At 49.2% G+C, this 25,886-nt stretch overlaps 9 protein-coding genes across 9 annotated transcripts; 4 read left to right on the top strand and 5 right to left on the bottom strand.

The window, feature by feature from the left end:
• Nucleotides 1-469: 469 nt before the first annotated feature.
• Nucleotides 470-2,502, bottom strand: N7509_004331 (fungal specific transcription factor domain-containing protein; the record flags this gene model as incomplete). The annotated part of the gene is made up of 4 exons (XM_056628968.1): nucleotides 470-820; nucleotides 873-1,164; nucleotides 1,217-1,634; nucleotides 1,683-2,502. Coding segments are annotated over 4 exons (1,881 nt in total), but the record flags the coding sequence as incomplete, so codon positions are not given.
• A 1,151-nt stretch (nucleotides 2,503-3,653) lies between these two features.
• Nucleotides 3,654-4,710, top strand: N7509_004332 (thiamine transporter TPC1; the record flags this gene model as incomplete). The annotated part of the gene is made up of 3 exons (XM_056628969.1): nucleotides 3,654-3,893; nucleotides 3,990-4,113; nucleotides 4,178-4,710. The coding sequence occupies 3 exons, from the start codon at nucleotides 3,654-3,656 to the stop codon at nucleotides 4,708-4,710; spliced, it is 897 nt and encodes a 298-aa protein (XP_056491703.1).
• A 385-nt stretch (nucleotides 4,711-5,095) lies between these two features.
• On the bottom strand, nucleotides 5,096-7,039 carry N7509_004333 (tubulin alpha chain; the record flags this gene model as incomplete). Its single annotated transcript, XM_056628970.1, has 7 exons — nucleotides 5,096-5,562; nucleotides 5,625-6,128; nucleotides 6,209-6,280; nucleotides 6,348-6,435; nucleotides 6,507-6,660; nucleotides 6,740-6,798; nucleotides 7,025-7,039. 7 exons carry the CDS (start codon nucleotides 7,037-7,039, stop codon nucleotides 5,096-5,098), a joined length of 1,359 nt encoding a protein of 452 aa, XP_056491704.1.
• A 576-nt stretch (nucleotides 7,040-7,615) lies between these two features.
• N7509_004334 (uncharacterized protein) lies at nucleotides 7,616-11,484 on the bottom strand (the record flags this gene model as incomplete). Its single annotated transcript, XM_056628971.1, has 11 exons — nucleotides 7,616-7,835; nucleotides 7,894-8,372; nucleotides 8,486-9,045; nucleotides 9,098-9,156; nucleotides 9,213-9,263; nucleotides 9,322-9,393; nucleotides 9,454-9,577; nucleotides 9,624-10,128; nucleotides 10,191-10,906; nucleotides 10,967-11,200; nucleotides 11,250-11,484. The coding sequence occupies 11 exons, from the start codon at nucleotides 11,482-11,484 to the stop codon at nucleotides 7,616-7,618; spliced, it is 3,255 nt and encodes a 1,084-aa protein (XP_056491705.1).
• A 1,555-nt stretch (nucleotides 11,485-13,039) lies between these two features.
• N7509_004335 (uncharacterized protein) lies at nucleotides 13,040-13,855 on the bottom strand (the record flags this gene model as incomplete). The annotated part of the gene is made up of 1 exon (XM_056628972.1): nucleotides 13,040-13,855. One exon carries the CDS (start codon nucleotides 13,853-13,855, stop codon nucleotides 13,040-13,042), a length of 816 nt encoding a protein of 271 aa, XP_056491706.1.
• A 1,544-nt stretch (nucleotides 13,856-15,399) lies between these two features.
• On the top strand, nucleotides 15,400-16,953 carry N7509_004336 (amidohydrolase; the record flags this gene model as incomplete). Its single annotated transcript, XM_056628973.1, has 2 exons — nucleotides 15,400-16,576; nucleotides 16,643-16,953. The coding sequence occupies 2 exons, from the start codon at nucleotides 15,400-15,402 to the stop codon at nucleotides 16,951-16,953; spliced, it is 1,488 nt and encodes a 495-aa protein (XP_056491707.1).
• Nucleotides 16,954-17,864: 911 nt separating this feature from the next.
• Nucleotides 17,865-18,609, top strand: N7509_004337 (DUF4396 domain-containing protein; the record flags this gene model as incomplete). Its single annotated transcript, XM_056628974.1, has 2 exons — nucleotides 17,865-18,213; nucleotides 18,317-18,609. 2 exons carry the CDS (start codon nucleotides 17,865-17,867, stop codon nucleotides 18,607-18,609), a joined length of 642 nt encoding a protein of 213 aa, XP_056491708.1.
• Nucleotides 18,610-19,803: 1,194 nt separating this feature from the next.
• On the top strand, nucleotides 19,804-21,555 carry N7509_004338 (uncharacterized protein; the record flags this gene model as incomplete). Its single annotated transcript, XM_056628975.1, has 1 exon — nucleotides 19,804-21,555. The coding sequence occupies one exon, from the start codon at nucleotides 19,804-19,806 to the stop codon at nucleotides 21,553-21,555; it is 1,752 nt and encodes a 583-aa protein (XP_056491709.1).
• Nucleotides 21,556-22,507: 952 nt separating this feature from the next.
• Nucleotides 22,508-25,385, bottom strand: N7509_004339 (Mechanosensitive ion channel family; the record flags this gene model as incomplete). The annotated part of the gene is made up of 2 exons (XM_056628976.1): nucleotides 22,508-24,710; nucleotides 24,778-25,385. The coding sequence occupies 2 exons, from the start codon at nucleotides 25,383-25,385 to the stop codon at nucleotides 22,508-22,510; spliced, it is 2,811 nt and encodes a 936-aa protein (XP_056491710.1).
• Nucleotides 25,386-25,886: the final 501 nt, after the last annotated feature.

Consider the following 25,886-nt stretch of genomic DNA (forward strand, 5'->3'; position numbering starts at 1 on the left):
ATTTGCTAGCTTCCTCCGACTCCGAACAAGAAATAATGTCGCCTGTAGAGTCGTTTTCGCGGTGGGGTGACGCAATTGTTAGGCCGATATATCAATATTAATACTGACTGGTCAATTTCGGACAAGGGCTTTTGGTAAGCATGATCAAAGCCCCAGATTGGACATCGGAGGAAGCTGTGGGAAGACCTTGAAGAGCTGCTTTCAGGCTACTCCGATCCCGATCATGTCCCCGACCCCGACCCCGACCCCGACTCCGACCCCGACCCGGCCCTGATTCCGACTCGAGCCCTCTATTCTCCAGATGGGCCAGCGTCAAACACCAAGGACGCTCAGACTATTAAAAGAATGTGTTTTTATTCGACACCTGGAAAGTGATATCATCATTCTTGCCATGGAATTCCCAATTTAAAGCATATTTAACCCATTTTGAAGATCGAATTGCCAGTTATCAAGGTTTGTGATGAAGTGATTATAATCCAGGGATATCTGCAACATGAGTTTCATTTGCAAGGGCCAACTCCGCGGTGTTATCCATAGAGTGAAACGCCGATTGGGTAGGCTGAGGCGACAAAACAACATCTAGAACGCGCAAGATTGTCTGCCGGGCTTGCTGACAAATATCGTAGTTACCTTCATGTGACTGAATTATAATCTGGAGATAGGACGCGAAAATTGTCAGGTTTTGTATGACTTGAGATTTGGGAAATGTAGTTGCTGCCACATCTGGTGAAAGGGATGATGAATTCATATGAAGGGCCGAGCAGCGATGGACGAGCTCAATTGAAAGCACGCCGGCTGTTGGGAGGCCGTAAAAGCATATCTGGTAGCCTAAATCAGCATTGGAGGGGCCAGGGAGCATATTATAGAATTACCACCCATGAGAGCTCTGGAGAAAGCCGCATAATTCGAATACGATTTTCAACAAGCTGAATTATCTGATTCATGATATCGTGAGAAACCTTGACAAGATCCGGAGACCACAGGTTTAGTCGCTTCGAATATATGCGATGTAGTAGGAACTGGTCATATATATGATCCATGTGCAGTTGGAGATTGATGCTTTCTTTGACATTAGGAAGTCGGGATGATAGTCTAGGGTCATGCCGTCGATGTATAAAAGAAGGAAGGCCCTCCCATACCAATCTCGATTGCTGCAAAAGCTCCCTAAAATTGATATTAAAAATGAAACCAACAACTCTTATTCAGTAAAACTCACTCGATTCTTTGTGGCAAATTTTCGACATTCTGGCTTAATGAGAGCTCCAAAATGCTTTCTCGGACCGGGCCCATCAGTAAAACGCACCTTAGCCAGACCGCTTGTGAATCATTCTCAACGGTATTCCAACCATCAGCGTCTAGCCTTCTAATAGCGGCATCTCTGACACTCGGCTCGGCGATAACATCAGTGAAACTGATGTCCAAAGGCAGCGGTATGTTACAAAAACGCCAGCTGATCCTTGGAGGTCTTCCGAGAAATGTTGCTAGCTGCTTGTCTGCGCTGAAAGAGCCACTCATCACCCTCTTCCGAGTTTCTGCGAGCCAAAAAGGTATACTGTCATCCGGAGAAGGCTGGTTGAGACCGAGGGTGAACACGATGGTTGATAGGTCGCCTAGCGCTCTCCAGGAGCGATAGTCTATTTATATCAGTATCTTTGCTCTTCACAGAACTTCATGCGGCTTACCTCGATCACCTTGGATGAGCGTTGTAAGAAAGGTATGCTGGTGAACCAACCAACTGACAGCGTCATTCAATGCACCAGCTTCATGGCAGAATCTCAAGCATGTTTCAGTTGCGGACAGAGCCAAGAGCCCCATTTCTCTTCTCGAACTGATTGGTTTCCCTTCGGCGTGAAACAAAGAGTCCCAATCACAGGGCAGCACCGTACCGAATCCTACAAACGAAAATGCCAAACCAACGATCTCCCATCTGTATGACATAGCTGACATGAATTCTGAAAAGGTCAGCGAGGAATGGATACGAACTGGCTTTGAAAAAAGTTTGAAGATTTCACGGGAATGAGACAACAGGCTATTGGCACCCCGGGTTGGAATGTCAGCGAGCTCCTGCAGTGAATCAAAAGTGAGTTCCACGAGTTGCTGTCCCATAAATTCACAGTCCTGGGTGGCGGTAAGATAAGATTGGGCGATTCTGCGATAAATAGGTAGATCTCTTAATAACTGAAGAAGATGTGCACCCTGTTTTGTCTCACTGAGTTCAATTGGTATCGAACTCGAAGGCGGGAGCAGGTGATCATTATTTTGGGTTTGCACTTCGTATGGAGGGGAACCCAAGTGTTCCGAGCTTTCTTTGAAAAGCGTGAAGTGACTCGTCATTCCAAGGTACTCTGATTGCGACAGTCGTCTTCTCTTTGAGACTGGCCGATCTTGTTGGTCAGGCCTCGCAGCGAACAGATCGCTCTCGTCCTCTGCGTAGTCATTTTGCTCTGTGTCATCTTGTATCCCGTATTTGGAGTGCTTCAGAGTAGAAACGGGATGAGAAGGCCTATAAACACATTTTTCTGGCTTCTTCGTCCGATTGCACCGTTCGCAAGTGGGCAGTTTATGGTCACAACGAAGCTTCGACTTGCGGCACGGCTCGCACGAGGATGGCATGCCATTTTTCCTCAAGGAAGTCATGCTGCTAAATAAATATAGGGAGTTGGTACTGATTTCAATGCCATCAAGTAGTCGGAAACACAGAAAATCGCATTTGACAATGAGCAGGATTGTTTCCCTGATCCCGTCCCCCCTCTCACCCAAGAAGGGACAGTGCTTCAGTGCTGACTAACGATTTTTTTGGCCCGCGGTACTTTACCGCGAGTCACAGAGTAAGGACAACATCTTTGCAGTCGCAAAATTGAGAAGCAATAGTTTTCTGGGGAATACTGTTAGTAGAACTCTATCTTTGGGTAAAATATCGATGGTAGCTTGGGGGACCGAAATTTCGCTGCTTTAGATCATAGATCAGCGAGCATGACAATTTTGACTACAGGAGTAGACCTCGGGAAGATGCAACATTTGGGAAGGTACCGCAGCTTATCAGAGCGGATGGGACTACCCTAGGGTACTACCACCGATAAAAGTGAATAAGCAGAGGGATTATTGGCCAAATTCTTCCCGCCCCTGCCAGACGAAATTGACGATGAATAATTCTAAGGCAACTTTGGTTCCATCTTTGAGGATTCGCCTGAGCTAAATTACAAACAATACTGGACGATCAGTTTCATGGAGGAGTCCAAGAAGCGTTGAGGGTACGACTTGACGCCATATCCATTGAATACGACTTCTACTCCACCGTCACAGATCTTTATATCAACTACTAGTATCGGGTCTGGGGCTGAAGAAGTTGATATACACAAGGCCGAGTCTCTCGGCTTCTAGGAAGATAACGATGCTTTCCGCGTCATACAATCGAAACCATCCACTGTGTATATACTTCCCGGCCCAATTAGGAAGGCAACCAGTGCTTACTAATATGACTCAGCACATATCGACACCTCAGGCCCCACAATCCGGAGTTACGTAAATCGCCGCGATCTCCATTCCATTCGCCCCCCATAAAAGGTACCACTCCAAATAAAAAAAATAACAACACTCCTTCTTGCACATACCTTATACCTTACCTTACCATGCCCTCTACCTGATTCTCGAACATGTCGGCTGGCGGCGAACATCTCAAAGATGAGGGTTCCAGGCGACAAGTTATATTGGCCGGCGGTACAGCCGGCCTAATCTCACGCTTCTGCATTGCGCCGTTGGATGTCGTCAAGATCCGCCTGCAGCTGCAGATCCATTCACTTTCTGATCCGGCCTCACACCGGACAGTCGTGGGGCCGGTATACAAGGGGACCCTTTCGACAATGGCTTCCATTATGCGCCAGGAAGGTATCACGGTATGTTTCTCACTCGCCTCGCCTCGCCTCAATTCCACCTCCGCGGGAAGTCAAGTCGGGCTAGTTTAGTACTCACACACTCTCTCTTCACTATAGGGCCTATGGAAAGGCAACGTTCCCGCAGAAATGATGTATGTCTGCTACGGCGCCCTCCAATTCACCGCATACCGCACAACAACCCAAGCCCTATCCCAACTAGGCCACCGCCTCCCACCATCCGGCGAGTCCTTCATATCTGGCGCCGTGGCCGGCGGAATCGCCACAACAGCAACATACCCACTCAGACCTACTCCGCACCCGCTTCGCAGCCCAAGGCCCGGAACGGGTATACAAATCCCTCTACTCGTCCATCGTCGACATATCCCGCAACGAAGGACCGAGGGGATTTTTCCGCGGCTGTTCAGCAGCAGTGGCCCAAATCGTGCCGTACATGGGTCTATTTTTCACGGCGTATGAGAATCTACGGCCGACCATGGCCCAGTGGGAATATTTGCCCTTTGGCACCGGTGATGCGGCTGCGGGTGTTGTTGCTAGTGTTATGGCGAAGACGGGCGTTTTTCCGCTCGATTTGGTCAGGAAACGCCTTCAGGTTCAGGGTCCTACGAGGACGAAGTACGTTCATCGGAATATTCCGGAATATGATGGGGTTGTTAGGTCTATTGCTATGATTCTGCGGACGCAGGGCGTCCGGGGGTTGTATCGAGGTTTGACGGTTAGTTTGTTTAAGGCTGCGCCTGCTAGTGCCGTTACGATGTTCACGTATGAGCGGGCGTTGAAGTTTATTCAGGAGATGGAGGTTGCACGGTGCGAGGCTTGATTGGAAGAAAATGAGGGAGAGAGATCTACACTGCGGCTTTTCTATACATGGGCATGTCATGGCGTTCAGGGGTGAATTGGGCTGGTTGCTTTGATTTGATATTGTACCACTACTACTAGACTTAACTAGATTATCGGAACTGGGTTGGAATCTTCAAGAAATGTGCATCAACTGTATTTTGAAATCCACGCATCCAGTTAAATAGTGTCGACTGTCGTCAGACACAAGGGAGAGAAAAGAGAAACGCTGTTTGGGCTGAAACGAAAGGGGGTGTCGCAGAAGAGAGATAGGTGAGGTGAGTAGATCAGGCGTATATCCAGATAGACAGATCGAAGAATCACAATTTCATATGTGCGAGGTTAGGATTCGAGCAAACCAAGTCCGCTTAGTACTCGAGCTCCTCCTCTTCCTCCTCGATCGAGTCGCCGGCGACCTCCTCGTAATCCTTCTCCAGAGCTGCGAGATCCTCACGAGCCTCGGAGAACTCTCCCTCCTCCATACCCTCGCCAACGTACCAGTGGACGAAGGCACGCTTGGAGTACATGAGGTCGAACTTGTGGTCCAGACGGCTCCAGGCATCGGCGATGGCGGTGGTGTTGGACAGCATGCTGACGGAACGGTCGACGTTGGCCATGGCGGTGTCGGGAACCTGGACGGGCTTCTGGTAGTTGATGCCCAGCTTGAATCCGGTGGGGCACCACTCGACCAGGTTGAAGGAGGCCCTGGACTTGACAGCGGCAACGGCCTGGTGACATTCCTGGGGAACAACATCACCACGATACAGCAGGGCGACGGCCATATACTTGCCATCCTGGGGATTGCAGACAACCATCTGGTTGTTGGGCTCAAAGCCTAGTGTCACATTGTTAGCATTGACACTGCACTGGTGGAGGGTAGTTAACGGCAACACATACACTGGAAGGTGAGGTCCTGGACCTTGAAACTCTCGTGGGCACTGCGGCTGTTGCCAACGACGGGAGCGTACGAGATCAGAGGGTAGTGGATACGAGGGAAGGGCACCAGGTTAGTCTGGAACTCGTTCAGGTCGACGTTCAGGGCACCGTCAAAGCGCAGACTGGAGGTGATGGAGCTGACAACCTGGGCAATAAGGCGGTTCAGGTGGTCGAAGCTGGGACGGGGGATGTCCAAGTTGCGACGGCAGATATCGTACACGGCCTCATTGTCAACCAGGAAAGTACAGTCGGAGTTCTCGATAGTACTGTGGGTGGACAGAACGGCGTTGTAAGGCTCGACGACGGCAGTGGAAACGCGGGGGGAAGGGTAGACGCAGAACTCCAGCTTGGACTTCTTGCCATACTCAGCAGAGAGCTGCTCCAGCAGAAGGGCACCGAAACCGGAACCAGTACCACCACCGAAGGAGTGGAAGACAAGGAAACCTTGCAGGCAAGAGCAAGCATCTATTGCTAGTTAGTTTGCCAATCGTGGGCGTGGGGTGGTCAACCAGGTGAGGTTGAAAGAAAGGTGTGTCTATGCATACCAATCACGCGGCGAATGCGGTCCAGGACGTCGTCAACAAGCTCCTTGCCGACGGTGTAGTGACCACGGGCATCTGCATAGAAATTAGCTTTCGGCTCATGTGTGCTCAGTCCCTCGGGGCCTTTTTAAGGTGCATGTACAGTTGTTGGCAGCATCCTCCTTGCCGCTGATCAGCTGCTCGGGGTGGAAAAGCTTCTTGTAGGCGCCGTGGCGGATCTCATCGACGGGCTATTTTCATCACAGTCGACCGTTAGCCCTAGTCCACCTTGTTCCTGCGAATATATTTCATTTCCCCATACCGAAGGGTCAAGATCAGCAAAGATGGCGCGGGGAACATATTTGCCGCCGCTGGTCTCGGTATAAAAGGTATCGTAGGAGCCGTTGGAGCCAACTTCGTCGGCACGGGACTTGTCGAAGAAACCCTCGGGGGTCAAACCGTGCTCAAGCTGGTACCTAGGGGGGAAGATTTACCAGGATTAGCTATCGGCACAGTGGATCATCAACAATCACAACAAGCGGTGAAGAAACCTACAGCTCCCAGGCGGCGTTACCGAGTTGGATACCGGCCTGGCCGATGTGCAGGTGCAAGATCTGAGCAATTGAGATTGATTAGCTTGAATCGAGGACATAAGAAGCTGGAGGCATGGAAAACTGCTGGAATTGAGGGAGCGGAGCCGGGGCCATCGCATCCATGGACACGGAGAGTTCAGGGGAGGAACAAGTGGGGGAGGGTGGTGGTGGCGGTGGTGGCAATGGCAGTGGGAATGTGGTGATGGTGATGGGATGGAAGATTCAGGTAATAATAGACAGGACATACCTCTCCTCGGACCATGGTGAATGAATAGTAGAGAATAACTTAACAAAAGAGCAGAGTTAAAGCAGAAAGGAGGAAAGAAAGTGTTGAGGGGGGGAAATCATGTGGGGCGGGGAGTGGCCCCTGAAAGCACGACAAACTGGCGGTCACGCGGGGTTTACTAGTGGTAGTATAGTATAGCATAGTATGCTAGAAGTCAGGGTGTTGTTTCTGATCTAATTCAATTGAATATAAGTAGAATGATAAATACTCCAGCCTCCAGGGCTATACTAGTACTCCTACTGGCATTGTGACGGTGCCCGGTAACAGCAATTGGCATATATAAGTTTTCAAAATAATGGTACTAGTACTAGTGCCGAGTATGAAATGAAGATCCAAAGGCATAATTAAGTTCAAATATTAGATCAAGTGCAGAACATGGGAACATTGAGCCACCCCTAAGCCACTAGTATTGAAAATATAGGTCCATGCCTAAGTACTGATAAGTCGACCTTGCATATTGCCACATGGAAATTCCAACCAGAAGGATTTGGTTCTCTTAAAATCATGAGAGGTCGTATATTTCAAACAAGAATGCATTATTTTCCAGCAGGCCTATTCAGCATGCTTCGCGCGATAGAAGGCTTGGAATTCCGATGGGCCTTCCAGCAATACCTTTGGGCTATCAAACTCTACAAGCCGCCCATGCCTCATCAAAGCAACACGATCAAACTTTTCAATATATCGAAGTCGATGAATAACTGAAATCACCGTCTGGGAAGCGAATTCTCCCTCGATTATACTCTGCATGGTCGCTTCCGTCTCCCAGTCGACACTAACATTTCGATGTCTATGATTAGAACAAGAATGTATGGGCACAAGATAAAACATACCTGCTGGTCGCCTCATCAAGAACCAAAATTGGGCTTTTCATCACCATTGCTCGCGCAAGTGCTAGCAGTTGTCGCTCCCCTACTGACCAATCCGATACGGACAACTGCTGATCCAGTTCTCCTCCCCCGGGTGTGTTGTCACAAACCTTCTTCCACAATCCAACGGCTTCTAGTGATCGGATGAGAGTTGAATCGGATATGGGACTATTCTCAAACCCGCGGTCAAGGTTGAACCGAAGCGTTCCTGGCATGAAGAATGGCTCCTGAGGAACGACGTTGATTCGAGATCGCACTGCACCACAGGGGAGTGTAGATAAATCTATACCGTCGATTTCTATGTTGCCTTGCTCCAGCTCGATCATTTGTAACAATCCAAGAATTAAAGATGTTTTGCCGCTTCCAGAAGGGCCACAAACGGCGACCTTCTCCCCTGACCGTATGGCTAAGGACAGGTCCTGAAGAACCGGCGGGAGTGAGAGCTAAGCGACAACATTAGCTGGGTCACCAAAGAAGCGCAGTGAGAGTCTTACTTATATGAAGCCGTGATCCCTTGGAAAGAGATATTTCCAACGGAAGGCCAATTGGGTGGCACCGGCTCTATACGGCGTTGATCCTGGTCCTCTGACGGTGTGTTCTCCATGAAGTCCTGTATACGGGAGACGGCCCCGATTGATGTTTCCAACTTCGTCCATGACTGAATAAGCTGCATTAAGTCCAAATTAAAGCTTAAAATCAGATTCAGTGCGACACCGATCGCACCGGGACTGAACTTGTCTTTCAATGAGACGACCAAGGTGACAAGGATGACGGCCAGAGCCATGACGATACAGTCAAGCACTAGTTGAAGCCATTGCTGAATGCAAAATAGCATATAAAATGGTTGCTGTGACTGATTGAGAAGTATATTCAGACGACTCTGGAAGGGTTTCTGCCACCGCATGGCTCGAATAACGGATATTCCCTGCATTGTCTCGACGAGGTGAGTGAGGAGAGGCGCCTTGGTCTCAATATCCAGGAGTCGCACTTGTCGGGAGGTTCTGAGGTAGTATCCCTGCACGAAAAAGAGAATGACTGCCAAGATTGGAACGGTCACGGTGAGATATTTACCCATCGCGCACAGAATGACAAGCTCCACAACACAGCTTGCCAGGGCTTTGGAATAGTTAGAATGTCCCATATGATATCTTGCAAGTATATTGCTTACCAAGGGCCGAATTTATGGATTCGTTTGGAAGATCCAGATCGATGAGCTCGAGGTCTTGGCTAAATCTTTGGTTTATGGTCAGACTACTCTCTGAAATGAACAGCAGGCTACGTACCTATTTGTTGTCAATCCGGCGTCGACTTTTTGAAAGAAGCTGAATGGCGCTCTGGTTTGATGAGTTGGTATAAGGCGGCGTAGAAGTATTAGAATATTGCAAAATGTACCTTAATGTAACACTTAACAAGTGAGAATGCATGGTAAGTCCGGTATTGTTGATCGCTTTCACAAACAGGCCCCTTAAATGGATTTATTAGCAGACATTAGGTATACTAGGATAATGAGAGGGGAGAGCCTACCAAGCTCCAATCATGAGCGTAGTCAGTGATAACACGAATATGAATGAATAGATTCCGATATAAAACCCGATCCTCTGATTCGGATGACTATCGTTGGCATTCGACCACTGCTGAAGCCACACAGCTGTTGTTGGTTAGAATTATTCTGATTAGAGTAGAGGAACACTCACTAGAAAATTGCTCAGAGAAACCATATAGCGCGACACATAACCCGACAGTGATTACGACTATCCAGCCAGCCGACTGGAAGTAGAACACATATACGGACCAACTCCCGTCTCGTCGAACCATGTTTGCATCAGCGTCATTTTCGGGAACTGCCTGGAGCATCCGAGAAACACTGTTCATTTCGATAGGCTTGTCGGTGGGAGACCTCTGCGTTTCAGATTCCTCAGTGCGTTGGCCTCGGCTATCTTCTGGTATCATGGAGCGCAACTGCTCGTATGCCCCAGCCCTGGACAATCGGCCGTTGTCTAGCATCAAGATCTCGTCTGTAAGCGGGAGAATGCGATTGTTATGAGTTGCAAGAACAACAGTCCTGCCTGCCTTTCTGAAATGGCCGTCCACTGACAGCAACCGAGATGAAATCGCAGCTACCGATCGAGTGTCGAGCCCGCTGAATACATCGTCGAGAACCAGGACCGCTGCTCGCGAGTAAACAGCGCGGGCAAGAGACTATTTTGGAAGTTAGTTTAAGACCAATTTTCTAGAATTTTAATAGGATTGGATTCACGTACAATGCGCTGTTTCTGACCTCCGCTGAGCGTGATACCGGAGGTTCCAGCGATAGAAAGATCACCACCAGGGATACTTTGCAAATCCGTCTCCAGCGCACAGGCCCAGATCACAAAGTTATACCATTTCTCATCGTATGATGCAGGGCCAGTGATATTCGCACGAATCGTGTCGTTCATGATCCAAGGCGTCTGGGGGCAGTACGCGACTGTTGAGTTGAATGGAGAAATGGAGCCTCTTTGCAGAACTGTCTCCCCCAGGATGCTTTCTAGAAATGTGCTTTTGCCACTTCCCACGGATCCTATAATTGCTGTAATCATGCCTTTTCTCAAATAAATATTGAAATCTCGAAGGACTGGCTCGGAGTCGTCTGACCAGGAAAAGCTGGCGTCATGGAGTTCAAGCACCGTTCCAGCTGAGCGCGTAGAGGAACCAGTGTTCGATTGCAGCTCAATACCATCAGCCCCTAGGAGAAACTCCGAGTCTTCGTCTAACGGTACCTGTGCGCAGTATTTCTCAATACGATCAAAACACCCGACCGACTGCCATAGTCCCGGGAGAGTGTGGACAAATATGAGAAGCGGGGAGGTCATCAGAGAAATAAGGGATAGAGAAGTGAACGTCCGATTTGAAAAAAGTGAGTCGCCGCCAGTAGTCACTGCTATCAAAGAAAAAATCACAAATGTTGCATATGGAGCCAGTGTGAGAGGCAAATTCGCTGCGAAGGTTCTGTTAGCAATTATTAATCGAGAGAACCATCCTAGAGGGCAGAGCCTACAGATTGCAATTTGCCAGAGAATGAGGACTCTGAAGCGCTCTGAGGCTTTCAGCTCTTCTCTTCGCAAGCCCGAAACACTGTCAAACAGCTTATCACTTATGCCTAGCATTTTGACAGCCTTCATATCATGCAGCATGCTGGATACTACAGTGAGACGTGCTTGAACACGTTCAATCCACCTCAGCTGTGCACCGCATGACGTTTTGGATAGTGGGAACGTGGCCAGTATCGCGACTGTAATGTGTCAGTAAAATTCCTCTCACTCGCGGAATAGCAAACATACGAGATGAAATGACGGTCGGGATCAAACAGGCCACACCAAGCTGTCGCTCCAGAAGAAATATTGCGATTGCCACCTGAATAGGGGCCATCCAGGCTTCATGAATCCCACGGATTCTGTAGCTGATGCGCTCCACGTCAGTCGATATCAACGTGATAGAAGACTTGTCCTTGAAGTCTCTGGCTTGAAGCTTGGTTGTCTGTCGGTAAACAAGAGAGATGAGGCCTCCTCGAATCATTGTGATCAGACGAAGTGTTTGGCGCCAGTAAGCAGCCGTGGATATCGCCATTCCCATGTATGTTATAACATATGCCCCAACCAGTGCTGGGCCATGGATCCGATTTTCTTGTGTTGAAGGTTGACTTATGAAATCAATTGTCGCGGAAATTAGAAATGGTTGACAGAATTTAAACCCCGTGAGACAAATCTGGGGGGATTATAGCGCTGGCGAATGGCCCGAGATAGGCACGAAATGTTGCCCGGAGAAGACGATTTTTACCACTGTAATTTCCTTGTGCAGAGTCTTAGTGTTGAGAACCCACGAACTAATATTGAGGGCTTACCCTTTTTCCATGCGGCATGTAGTTTCTTCTCGGCGGGGATACCCTGCAGGGCAGCATCTACCTCAGGCATATCTTTCAACGAAATGATAGTCGAGAACCCGCTTCGAAACAAAGGTAAAACCCAGATGAAGAAGCTCCGAATCCAAAAGTTCGAAGTACTTTCTTTGCTGGGCTCGCGATAGGCAAGGCGTATGACTTGGGTTTTGTGGATGGACTCTAGACACAATACCACGACCGTGCCAACCGTAACCAGTGTCCACAAGGAAGCCTGTGTATAAACATCGGGTGTGAGGATCCACAGAGATCTCATTCTGGGGCCGGCGAGTATGCTGGACAGGAAGAAGTATATGACCATGACATCTGATGGTCGGACTGAGCGCTGATCCTCCAACCACGACAGCAATAGAGAAGCAACAACGGCGAACAGCTGTAAGAGGCTGGCTGCGAGTGCAACTTTGGTATGCAGAGTTGGAGACCGAAGTTGGAAAGCCAGAAATGTGATGTGAAAAGAAAACAAGCATGCAAGGGCAATCTGTCACCCTTCTTAGCTCTAATGCACTGTGACAATGGATTTAGTAGTATAGTTACAAGTTTTGCAGTCGCCAGGTGATGGGAGGTGACTTTCACGGGGGCTCGAAGGAGAAGAGGAAGCCTCAAAATTGCAGACACCAGGAAAATTGCCGCTGGCAGCAGGGTGAAGAAAACATCCTCGAAAAGTAATGTGAAGTCGAATGATCGACACTGATTCGTAACTCGGGGGCCAAATCGATCATCGCTGCCAAGGGGGCAGGAAAAGGCCATGACAGAAAGGTACTGAAAACAGAGAGAACAAAAAACAGAGCGCGGGCATCGTCGACCCTTTGAACCCTTGCTAAATACACTAGTTTGTGCTTACTCTACTAAATCCTGTCGGAGAATCTGACGAGCCTCTACTCCGGATTCCGAGCTCCGATGACGCTAGGCTGCGCCAATGTAGCATTCGTCCGCGGCGAATGCTTAATGCTTATTGGCCCCACACGAATTTATCAGATTAGAACTCATCTGAGTGGCTTTGACCGTTGCTGCCTTATCAGGCTGTAGGATAATATACTGACATGGTGGGGGAAGTGAAAGTACCAACTGCGGGAGAGAGGCTATTACGGCGCTCCATAGCCCAACTTCCTTGTCTCTTGGACTTCGGTACGATAAGGAGAGCAATGAATTAGCGTCAGCTGGATATTGAAACAATGACTATACATCAATCAAACCCACTTTCTTGCCTGAAAGAAGACGTTTGGATTCCGGGATCTGAAACCGTGCCCAAAAGCTTTCCAAGGCATTCAGCATACGTTGATATTCTTGCAACGAGGACACCAAAAGCCTGGTTTCGAAGTCCTGCCTGATGACTTCGACATCTTCAATACCAGAAACGCAAAAGCCGAGCATGAAAACGGGCCAACAGCCAAGATAGCACCGATGCCATTCCGGATCAAGACGCGCTTCACACAGCAATGCAACGGCTTTTCGGACTGTGCACCTAGCCTCATGATTAGATAAGTTGCCAGAGGTCCGATCTTGATTAGAAATTAGAGGATTGATTGGAATGAGTGTGGCAACGAGAATACACAGCCGATATGCGCAAACCACCGAAACTCGATTACTGTGGATGCCGAGCTTTGCATCCACCGGGGGGATTCCTTTGATCTCGTCTTTGAGAGCAACCTTGTAAAGGCTAAGCTCGATTTCCAAAGCCGCAAAAGTCGTATCACTTTTATAGCCCGGTTCACGGGCATATTGCACCATGCAGAGGATCATCTTGTAAAAAGACGTCGGGAATCCAAGTACAAGGCTGCAATAAGTCCCAACATCGTTGGCATGCCTCAGCAGTCGCTCAGCCATTGACCAGAACTTCGTATCAACTATAAACCCACCAGTCATGACTGGACTCCACACTGCGAGGCGAAAAATGTGAAATAAAGTACCGTCCAGAGCATGTAAGTCCAACAATGTTATAGGTCTATCGTGGCGATCGTAAGGCTCATTGTAGTTGATTTTGCGTTTGAGCATGTGAACCACAGCTCCTAGGTGAGACAATATCGAGTCTCGCTCCGGTGATAATATATTTTGGGACGTTGAAACCGTTATCTGATTATTCACTTGCTTGAGAGGATGCAAATCGACAGATGGGTGCTAGAACTTACTCCATAGACAATAAGAAAGATGACTGCCATTACAAGTCCATCACTAATCTGCTCTTCTTTCCCGCAAAGTCGAGTCACTGATGTCTTGACTTTTGTCAGGGCTTGATGGTATAGTTCTAGCGCTGCTGGGAACGAGTAGGCTTTACTAGACTGGTGGAGATGCGCAGCACTGCATGCCAGTATAGAATACCTAAGGTCGTCATGTTCCAACATGGATTTTCTTAGAGCTTCTGAATAATGTTGGCTCCGAGTATTCTGCATCTGAGTGAGCGTTACAAGTGGTAAGAACTCGGTGAAGAAGTAGCCATTCAGTATCAGCTCTCCTTCTCCCTTTAAATGCAAGGCACCGGATATCCCTATATGAGGCTGGGGCTCTTTTAATTTCGCGACGGTACTATCACACTGGTTTCTGGGAGGGGGAGCTCGTCGTTTTCTTGTGTTTCGTTTAAAAACCTCGACCCGTTTGCCGCATCTATTGTCACTAAGTTCGTCTTTCGAGGGCCTGACGCAAACATGAGACCCGGCCAGGCAGCGATGACAGCGTGGTGTTCCTCCGTCGCACTTCTTACGCTGTCTTCTGCCTGGTAATCCCCTATGGGATCAGCATGTATAGCCCTATTAAGTCTATAGGCTCAACGCCGAATACAAGGAAACTCACATGTCAGACAGCCATTTTTAGTTCTGAGGCGGGGTTCTGGTCGTGGTTTGATTTTGACACTTTCAATATTCATTGCGGCGGATTGTGTTGATGGATAGTGAGGGGAATGGTGGAGGGGAGATGAAGATAGATGAAGAGGGGAAGCGCGAGGTGTTGTCCAAAAAAGAAACAAGACTGCTTTCTCCAGGGTTCATTAGGAAAATCTAAGCTTATCCTGGACAGCCGAACGCGGATATGTCAGTAGATTACCAGGGCGAGCCAATCATTAGCAATACCGCCTGAGTAGTTCATACTGAGTCACGTATTTATCTTGTCTCGTGTTGCCGATCCGTTGGCCCGGGAGAACCGGTAAGATAGTAATTCAGCCAGTCATTAGCATTTACGCCTCCGGGTGGGGTACATGTGAGATCGTAAAAGAATCTCCAAAATCCAGTTTGTTAATACACACTGGCTAGGGAGTAGTATCAGCTATATAAGCGCAAATGTTGTTGATTGGCTTTTGGCTTAAGCCAGAGAAAAAAAAGACTTCTCACAACGCGCAATTGGTTATGGTCAACATAAGACCCATACTGAGGCAACCGGGGGGGGGAACCGGGGATATTGAATACTTGGCCGTCAACCACCTAGTATAAAAGTTGGCCATATCTTTTCTTTGATATGTTTGGAATTAACACAACCACCTGTAAACTGTGATTGATACTTCGATATTTACCCCGTCTTCATTGAATGCAGACTGAAGCCAAGCCATCATAATGGAACCCCCTTCGTCTGCTACCTGGGCCAATTCAGTAGCCTACTACAACGGCCGTGTTTACACTGTCAATGAAGCCCAAACATGGGTAGAAGCCTTTATAGTCAACGAGACTGGGATCTTTGAAGCCGTCGGAACCACTCAGGAGATTATTGCCATAGCTGACAAGCGCAAACTCGTCCGGTTCAACCTACGACAAAAATTCATCATGCCAGGCATTCACGATGCTCATGCCCACATGTACTTTGCCGGGCTGGCTGAAACGAGCGAAGCTGCAGTTGAACTTGAACCAAATGATAGCAGGATTGCAGAAAAGATTCACGAGGGCCATTGCATGTGTTCTCACACCGGAGAGCGGCACGATTGGATTCTCAGCAATTCCTACCTTGCAGTTCATTTTCCAGACAATGTTCCAGATCGTCGTTATCTCGATGACATTTTTCCAGATCGCCCGGTCCTGATCCGCGAACTCTCTGCACACAGAATATTACTTAACACGACTGCCTTGGAACGGCTCAATATCAATGATGATATACTTGACCCCCCGGGCGGCCGATACGTACGTCGATCTGATGGAACGTTGAGTGGTGAGATCTATGAGAATGCCATGGACAAAGTTTGGAGTGCAATCCCTTTCCCACCAATGTCTCAGTACAAACGAGCGTTAAGCCGCGCCGTGTCCATATGTCACTCATATGGTATCACATCTGCTCAAGAGGCCACTGCCAGCACCATGGAACTGCATGCTTTCAGAGAGCTTGAAGCTGAAAACCGGCTAGACTTTGATATCTACACGCACATTGTCAGCGCCCCTGGTGGTATTGTTGGCGAGTCCGAAGATAGCCTCGCTGCTCAGATCAGCATCGCTGAAGGATTTCGAACGAAGCATATCCATCCGCGTTTTATCAAATTTATACTGGACGGCGCACCTATGGCGCCCAACTTCACTCATGCCGAGCTTGATGCGGAGGGAAACATTGATCCACGCTTCTTGGTAGTTCCGCAGGACACTCTCTTGGAACGCGTCAAACATTATGATGCTAAGGGTTTCACCTGTAAGCTCCATGCTGCAGGCGAAGGAAGCACTAGACTAGCTTTGGATACCATTGAAACTGTTCGAGCGCTGAATCCGAATGGTCCAAGGCATGAGATCGCCCACTGCAACTCGGTTCATGTCGGTGAGAAACAAATTTCAACACAGATGCATGTTATATGAATATCAAAAGCTAACTGTCATATTCTAGACGATGTGAAGCGATTTGCTCCGTTGAGGATAACCGCAGAGATGTCTCCAGCCGTTTTCCACTACGAAGAAATGATCAGGGCCAATCCCAACTTCTTCAACTGGGACTTTATTGGAATGCACAAGACCGGTGCCCTTACAACCATAGGCTCAGATTGGGTGGTTGTCCCCACGCCAAACGTGCTGCCTTCAGTGGCTTGTCTCGTTGAGCCAATTGGGGCCGGTGTTAAAACTGATGTAGATGACGGTCAAACAGACTTGCAAAAGGGGAAGCCGAGCTATCATCCGGATGTTAACCCTGAGCGGTGCTGAAGCCATAGGTTCAAAGCATTCAGCTGGTAGCATTGAAGTTGGCAAGAGAGCCAATTTCATTGCCTTGGATAGTGACCTTAGTGAAGGGGAGTTTGCAAATGCAAACTGTTTACAGACTTGGTTTGAAGGACGTATTGTATACACGAGAAGGGAGGATAGATCTGTGGCCTTGTAAATACAGCTTTGCACAGTGGTTTTAATGTGTCTCCGGGGCTGGAACCAGCACCGACGCTCGTTTTGTGGGACTTGGAGAACTTGTAAAGTTCAAGTTGAAAGGTTGAGGACTGTCCAAGTGGAGAACCTGCCCAGGTGAACTTGAACTCTAGGGCTTGAATAAGCCCTGGAGCCTCGTTGAAATATATATTTACCTAGGTAGCCTCAAGCTTGGACCTCAGAATTTGAACTTCAAGTTCCAAGTTCGAGTCTACAATGCGTGCCAGGAGTTACTATCGATTCACGGAGCCACCGGGATGAATTTTCTTTTCCTTGAGCTTGAAAGAACACTGTTATATTCACCTAAATAATCTTGTAACCTTGGAACATAAAGCCAGAATTCCCCATAGTGGGGCGATTTTTCATCTGCCCCTTGATTTGCCAAATGATATTTACGAGTACATCGAGTGAGGCCTCTTACAACTTCAACAGAGTAGATTGAGAATATACCTATTAGCTTTTAAAGTCCGCCCAGGATGCTCATATAACTTTCGGCCATTGACTGCATCCCAACTCACCCCTGGTGAGCCGCGGCATCCGAATGAGGCATTTGTGCGTAATTCCCGCCAAGTCGACAGATCCGCCAACAGCAAATCTCACGCCTTTCAACAAGAGTCTATAAAGGACCCTGGGCTGATCTGAATCGAAAATAAATCAGGGAACTCGACTCGAGACTCTCACTTAAACCCTACTACAACATGATTCGAGTTCAAGGATCCCACTGTTTCCGATCGCGGAGCTTTGCACCCCTGCAGAGCTCCCCGGGCTACTATCGCTTCCTTTCGAAGACGTCTCCAGGCTATGGGTGCCACAAACAAGCTCCATCGTCTGCAGAACCCCCGCAAAAAGGAATTAAGGATAGCGCACCCACGCCGACTTCATCACTGCTACGCTCGGCCTTCTGGTCGTGCCGCTCCACATGGCGACGAGCCGGGATCAACACCCTCCGCTGTTTGGTCGGGTGTACAGTCGGTGACTTTACAGCCCTATGGACGCTACAATCCTATTACCCCGAACTGGGCATGAACAGCATCATGCTTGCCTCAAGTATGTACATACTCTCCAAAACAAGAATAAGCTCCGAAAGCGAAGCGCCCGCGCAAGAATTTACGTGAAACGTGGTCGGCTAATGCAGGACGGAACGGAATAGTGGCCTCGGGCATCACGACTTCGATTATTCTTGAAACGGTGCTGTTAAGACGCGGTGCCGATCAATTGTCTTGGACTATGGCGGCGCGGACCGCGATGGGGATGAGTATGGTTTCGATGATCGCGATGGAATTGGCGGAGAATGCCGTTGACTATCACCTCACCGGAGGAGTTATTGCCCTTGACGATCCTAAGTTCTGGATGGCGGCGGTTCTATCGATCGGTGCGGGTTATCTTGCGCCACTGCCATATAACTATCTCCGCCTGCGAAAGTATGGGAAGGCATGCCACTGAGGAGGGTGAGAGATTACTCATAACGTGAAAAGGGGGAAAGGCATGTCCTGGCGAGCCCCGAGAAGAGAGAGAAATTGTACGATAGTTACTCTGTAGTATTAGTTAGTTTAGATAGATACGAGTACGAGTATCTAACACTCGACATAGGATTATCCCACTGCATCCTCCTGTTGGCGGGAAAAAGATAGAACGACCGTTGGTTTCAGAGTTTCAGATGTGTGGCAGGATCTTAAAAATCAGAACATCATTTCTAGAAAGGGCAAAATGTTCATCAAAGTTAATAATCATTGAGAAAGACCCTGATACTCCGTTCCTACGGTTCTCCGGTGGAGTTGCCGATCCCTTGTAGCAGGTTTACAAGACCCGAGTAAATTTGTCCGGAAGAGATGCGATCGTCTTTTCTTCAGGTTACATCGCCTGCAGTGATGGGCGGTTGGCCTATCGGGTGATTCGAACCAGAGCGTTTTTTGAGGTCAAATCGATAGATATGATATGACAGTTTGAACGGGACACCGCGTGGCCTTTTCCGGCTTGCCTGAGCAGCTGCATTCGTTTCGTTTCATCGTAACCTGAGAAGCCACCTGGACGAGTCTTTGGAGCGGGCGACGCGGCCTCCGCCCCTCGTGGGGTTTCCTAAAGCGTTCAGTCTGACGGATTCCGCCTTGACTCGTCATCTCCAGGGCTATAAATGTGATGAGCGCCAGAAAGGATCAAGATTCTAGATTGTCTATGCCCCGTATCTTTATATATGATACGAGTAGGTACTGTTGCCTGTCCCATCGAGGATATTGCATCGACTTAGGTCCATCCTGGGCATCGCAGTCCTCTCCTATCTGGCGGCAGTGGCTTGAACGCCAAAAGGGCCTACGTGGCCATAATTGGTGCTGGTCGCCCCACTGGCTCCATTTTCTGACGATAGCCTTGGAGCCCGGTAATAAAAAAATTATGCGAGATCGCCGCATGACGACGTGAGAACGGAGAAACTAGAGAGAAAGGCTGGATTAGTTCCAGTTCCAAGCCAGGAGTTCTTTTTTCTGCCCCTTCATCCTCTCCCAACCTCAACCTCAACCTCAACTACGACTCGGAGTATACTAGTATCCATGTCTATGTCGGGATAATCATCCCTTCCAAACCCTAAATACTCCGAGTCCATTCCCAATTGCAATCGGCTCGCCCTGGGGGCTCTTCGACGCCATGCAGATCCTCTCGTGCCAGAGGAGCAGAACCACCATTCTGTTGACGGTCTTTTCGGCATTGGTCTTCGTCTCGCTGTTGAGATTGAACCATTCTTCCGAACATTTCCAACATAATGCTAATATCGAAATCACTCCGGGATCATTATCACAACCGCAATCCCCAGAGCCTTCTGCATATCCCGCGTCATCCGAATCGCAATCCGAGCTTGAATCATCACCAGAGCAACCACCGCCACAAAACAACCCTAAACCTCAACCTCAACACCATTACCAAACGCAGGCGCAGGCGCCTCCAAAAAATAAAGAATCAAACCTCAAAACCCCGCAAAACTCAAAGGAACAGCAAACGTTGGCCAAACTCGAAAACTACGAATGCGACATTGACCTAGATCTAATCCGCCCCTACAAACCCTACGACGACACCCACGTAAAATACTCAAGATGGGACATCGCCGTCGTCCGAACATCCAACTTCAAAGGATTCTCCCCAAACCTGAACGTACCACACCCAGACACCGAACAACCAGCCCTGGACCTCGACCTCGCCAATCCAGGCCCAATGGTCCAATACAAGAAACTTCCCCCATCATCCTGCAAACCAATCATCATTGAAGCGCCCGCTCCCGAAAAAGTCGACGCGTCGCACATATACGTTGGATTCGCAACGACAATCGAAAGACTACACGCCGACATTCCGGCTTTCGCGCACTGGGCCTCGAATAACAATCTCCACATGTTCGGTCTACTCGAGGAACGGGTCGTGGAAGGAGATCTCGGCGACGGAAACGGCACTCAGATCTTTGCTATTGATCGATCGGAGGAAATTGCGGAGTTGGAGAAACGCGCGGCTGAGTTGGGGATTCGTTTATCCCTTTTTACCTCGCAGGCTGAGTATACGGATCGATACTTCGCGCTGACGAAGATCATGTATGAGAATCGTGATCGGGATGGTGTTAGAACGGAGTGGGCTGTTGTTATTGATGATGATACTTTCTTCCCTTCTATGGGGAATATTGTGCGTCGTTTGCGCGAGGCGTACGATTCGCGGGAGAAGTGGTATGTCGGTGCGCCGACTGAGAGCTTCGAACAGTTGAAAATGAATATGTGGATGGCATTTGGTGGCGCGGGTATTTTCATGTCTATGCCCTTGATTGAGGAGATGATTGGGTCGTTTGATCAATGTGATTTGTGGAAGGGGCCTGGTGATCAGAAGATTGCGCAGTGTGTCTATTGGCATACGAAGACCAAGTTGACTTGGGATAAGGGGCTTTTCCAGCTTGATATTAACAATGATGTTTCTGGGTTCTTCGAGTCTGGTCGACCTTTGCCGCTTTCGTTGCATCATTGGAAGTCCAATTTTGATGTTGATATGGTGCCTCTTGCGAAGGTTGCTGCGGTTTGCGGCGATAATTGTCTGCTTAAGAGGTGGCAGGTTGGCGATTCGCGAGAGTGGTTCTTTACCAATGGGTTCTCTTTGGTGAAGTATTCTGCTCCCTTGACGGATGAGGAGATGAATAGTATGGAGTTCACCTTCGAGGAGGACTTTTGGAAGCCGATGGATGACTATGCGTTTACTCTTGCGCCGTTGCGGGAGATGGATTGGGGCAAGATCTCGTTTCAATTGCGTGATGCTGTTATTGAGAATGATGGACAGCGCGTGAGACAGATCTATGTTCATGAGCCGGACTTCTTTGACGAAGGTCGCACGGAGGTTCGCGAGGTTGTTTGGAATATCATTGATGAAGAGTGATCATTTCTTGAATCTCACACGACGCCAACCCCCGCTTGAGTCGCCCAGGAGGCATCTCTCAAGTGGACCGAGGCTTCACTAAACGCAAGCCATCCATTGGATTCGAACTTCAAGGCTGTATCTTTCAACCCCGGCCAACTACCGTGCCCTTGTTCGTCCTTGCGGTGTGGTGAGATATACGATTCCATGCCTATATTTTCCATGTACATAGAATTTTATTGCAATTTAGAAGACATTAGCATCAATATCTTGGAGTATCTATTTCACCTTTTCCGTGACGTGGTATTTCAAAGCTTTCGCGTTACCTTTAGCAGTGGTCGGTAATAGGATGAAAGAGCTTGAAGTTCTCATAGCGCTGTCCAGGTAATTCGTTACTAAAACTGCGGCATCACTACGGCAAGATTGCTGCTAGTAACTAATACTACTGACCAGTACGAATGGTGTCAGGTAAGAAATCCTTGGAAGCAACCTTATAGGAGCCTTATTCCATTAAAAAAACAAATATAGATAAACCACCCAGAATCACGCTATTTCATCCGAATGCATCAGCCATGTAACTGTAACAAGATAACACGAAAGAGGGAAAATAATGATAAACAGTAGAAGGAAGAAAGTAGAAAAAAGGGAACCCTGGAAAGAAGGAAGGAAACTCGGACAATTTTTTATCCAAGAAATGACTGTATGTGGGTATGACTGTATGTGGGTATGACTATGTGGGTATGATGTATAATGACAGGACAGCAAGGGAAATAATTATAGAACCAGACTGATTGTAGGGAAAATTCAATCAGTCAAGTCTGCATGTGTAAATGAGGATGGAATGAAAAATGTGATGTACGCAAAAAGCAGAAGACAGCCAATATGAGAGAATATGTGAATCCAAATATGAAAACAAATCTCCAACTGTTCAAGTTTTGACAGTTCGTTTTAACACTTTTCACCAACAGCCGCATTATTGCATATGCTTCTCATCATGATCATGCACCTGCACATGCGGATGGTGACCATCCTGCGCGCCCGAAACAGGAACAGGCGCACTGGGCGAAATATCGCGCCCAGACTCCAAATCGTTCCCATCGCGACTGACACTGCTGCGATGACGGAAGAAGCGATTTCTCGCAGACGAAGCTCCACTCCTGACGCTGTGCGCGTCGGTTGAAAGCCGACCCTCGTACGTGGTGGTGGTAGTCAAATTCGACGGGCGCCGACTGCCCCGGTGTGACGAGGCAGCGCCAGTACTGGCGCTGGCACTGCGGCTGGTTCGGCGCTCTTCTTCCTCCTCGGCGAGATTCTGCATGCGGCGCTCTGTGGCTTCGCGGTTTGATGTGCGGACCACATCGTCGATGCGCACGGAGCGGTCTTCGAATACGTCGCCCATGACGTCGTTTGAGGAGAGATTTGCCATTCCCAGGGAGAAGTCGACGTGTTTGCGCGATGTTGAGGCACCGCGGGCGCGGGCAGCTGCGGTGTTCATGCCCTTTCGCAGAATGGAGGGGTGGCGGGCAGCGGTGCCGCTGCTGACGCTGGTGTTTTCGGGGATTGAGTGGCTGCCCGGTTCGCCGATGGGAACTTCTTCGGGTTCGGTAGGATCTTCTCTGTGCAGGGGCGGGGCGACCATTGGTTGGCCGTAGTTGATGTGGACGGGGTAGTCGACATTGGCGCCTTGGAGGTTCATGCGAGGGCCCTCGATGCCGATCTCTTGCAAGGCGATCATGAGCATGCAGATGAATTTGTTGCGGCGTTGCAGGCGGAGACCTTCGTTTTGCCAGTTGGATTTGTAGAAGAAGACTACGTTCAGGGTGACGGAGAAGTTCTCGGTAACGGCGCGCAGCTCGGTGAGAATATTGCTCTGGAAATCGCGCTTCTCGCTGCGGACAAATTCCAGCAGGCGTTGACGAAGACCGTCGAGTTGGTCGATAGTTGTGCCGTACTTGATGATGATGGGGACGGCTTCGGCGAGAGCTCCGGAACGGCGCTGGTTGAGAATGAAGAGTCCGTTCAGATAACTATTCGGAGCTTGGACGACGTGGCCTTGCATCTTCTTGAACTCGGTGTAGAGAAGAGTGATCTCCTTCACGAAGTAGTCGTCGCCCAGACCGGCATCACCGGCGTTACCGTAGATAGTGACACGGTCACCGACATCGAAGGGGTGCTTGACGAAAACAAAGATGATGGATTGCAGGAATTCCTGTGCGGTGGCAGAGAACAGCCAAGAGAGAGCCAGAATGGTGGAACCAGCAGAGGTGAGGACACCAGCGGCGGAGGTCGAGATCAGCGAGAGGAAGACAATGATAACAATGACGAATACAAAGAACATGAAAACATCGTCCAGCTTGGAAACGACAGAGTCCAGATCCTTCAGCGAAGCGGTGATGGATTTGCGCTCACGGCCAATGTCGACACACACAGCTTCCAATTCTTCCATGGAGATATCACCATTCATGTCGCGATCAAACATGACGAAAGCAGCCTCGGCTTCTTCATTGTTGTCAAAGGCCTCCTTCAAATCGCCGGAGAAAACAGTGTCGAAGCCATCACGGACAAAAGTACGGTAAAGGCGACGGGCCAGAACCTGGCAACCGGAGGTGGAACGGAGAAGAGTCAGAATGACTTGGTAAGGGTCGCCGCTGTTCTTGACTCTGCGACCGGTGAAATCCGAAACGACGCCACCAGCCACATCACCGACCTTGTTACCGACCTTTTCGGCAACCTTTTGGGCGGCGCGACCGGCCTTTCCGGCGTAGTGCAGCGGAGTCTTGGTGCCCGAGCCGGATTGATCCTGATTGATCTCCTGGAAAGCATCATCCTCCTCCTCGATCTGGGCGCGCGACCATTGGTATAGTTTCACCAAGCTGCCGATCTGGAATTTGTTGATCTCAATGCGATCGGCGTAGGTGCGCAGGTGGAAACTAATGGCGATCAGCTGGATAATGACCTTTTCAATCAAGTTGAGAATCGTCCAGACGAAAATCACAATGATGATCTTGTTGAGAGTGTTCTCCCAGCTGCGAGTCCCCTTGTCGCCATCAACATGGTGGTTCTTCATCGTGGGGAGGAAAGAAATTTCGATGCCGAGCCACCACAGAAACAGGGCGAAGTGAATCTCAAGCTGCTTGGCCATGTCGCGCCATTTCTTCGCGTTGTTGGTGAAGACACTGGCGACGGCACTCACCACGGGGGGGCAATGCTTTTCCAACGATGCGACCAGCCCAGAGAGTTAACCAAACAATCTCGAGCCAAATGGAGAACCACATCAATTTCACACCTCCAACACTGGTATTGGGAAACTGGAGGGCGCCGACCAAGAGGGGGATCATAATGAGGAGAACCATGGGGACGATATAGGTGAGATAGCGAACGAGGAAGCTAGACTGGTGAATCCGCTTCACAAAGGCGGACAGCTTGGTATTGGGACTCTTGGGGGGTTTGTAGATGGCGGCCTTCTCATGGAGAGGGTTGGTGGCCTCGTCAAACTCATCGACGGCCTCGCTGCGACGCGATCGGGTCCGGCTGATAGAGTGGTGGTCGCCATTTTCGCCCGTCTCGCCCTGAGTAGAGCGGGATGCGACACGCTCGGCCTGGAGGAGGGTCAAGTCATCCTCCAAACGAGTGGCTTGTTCACGGCGAGCGGAGGGAGTGCTCATGGGGGGTGCACCATCGGGATAGAGGGCCGTATCGACTTTGAGGCTGTTCGGGTTACGCGATTCGGAGGACTCGTTCACATAGGTACCCTCGTCGGAGGTTGGGGATTCTTGGATGGACGAGTGTTCTCCATGTTGATGTTGTTCTTGGACATGGATGATTCGTTTGTGGTCCACGGGGCTTGACATGGTGGCACCAGGCCAGGCCAGTAAAGAATGTGGGGGGGGAGTGCCAATGGGTGGCTACGGTTCAACCGTAGATGGATGGAATGTGAATCAGTGGAGGAGGTGGGAGAGACGTATTAAGGATAAATAAAGTGGAGGTAAACGAGGGTGAGGGAGGGTGAGGTGGGTGAGGGTGAAGAAGGTGGGAGTGAAGGTGAGAGTGAAGGAGAAGGTGAAGAATACTCATACTAGCACGACCAGCAAGACTATCAGAGCCACCAGGTGAAACCCAGTGGGCCACAGTGGGTCGCCAGTTGAGATGGTCTGGACCGGCATAAATTAAGTCAATTAAGTGGATTGGGCTTGGAGATCCAACAGGTCAATGCTGTACCGACTACATTTTATTGCATTTGTATTGTGATGCGCATACCTCAAGTGAAGCCCTAATTGGGACATCCGCTATACTTCAAGTTGACTTCGTAAAAAAGACAAACTTCTCCTCTCCACCATGCACAGTGATCTCGG

This window comes from Penicillium cosmopolitanum, assembly GCF_028827165.1.
Source record: "Penicillium cosmopolitanum strain IBT 29677 chromosome Unknown utg000005l:1.0-4006212.0:1.0-4009387.0, whole genome shotgun sequence".
Classification (NCBI taxonomy): Eukaryota; Fungi; Ascomycota; class Eurotiomycetes; order Eurotiales; family Aspergillaceae; genus Penicillium; species Penicillium cosmopolitanum.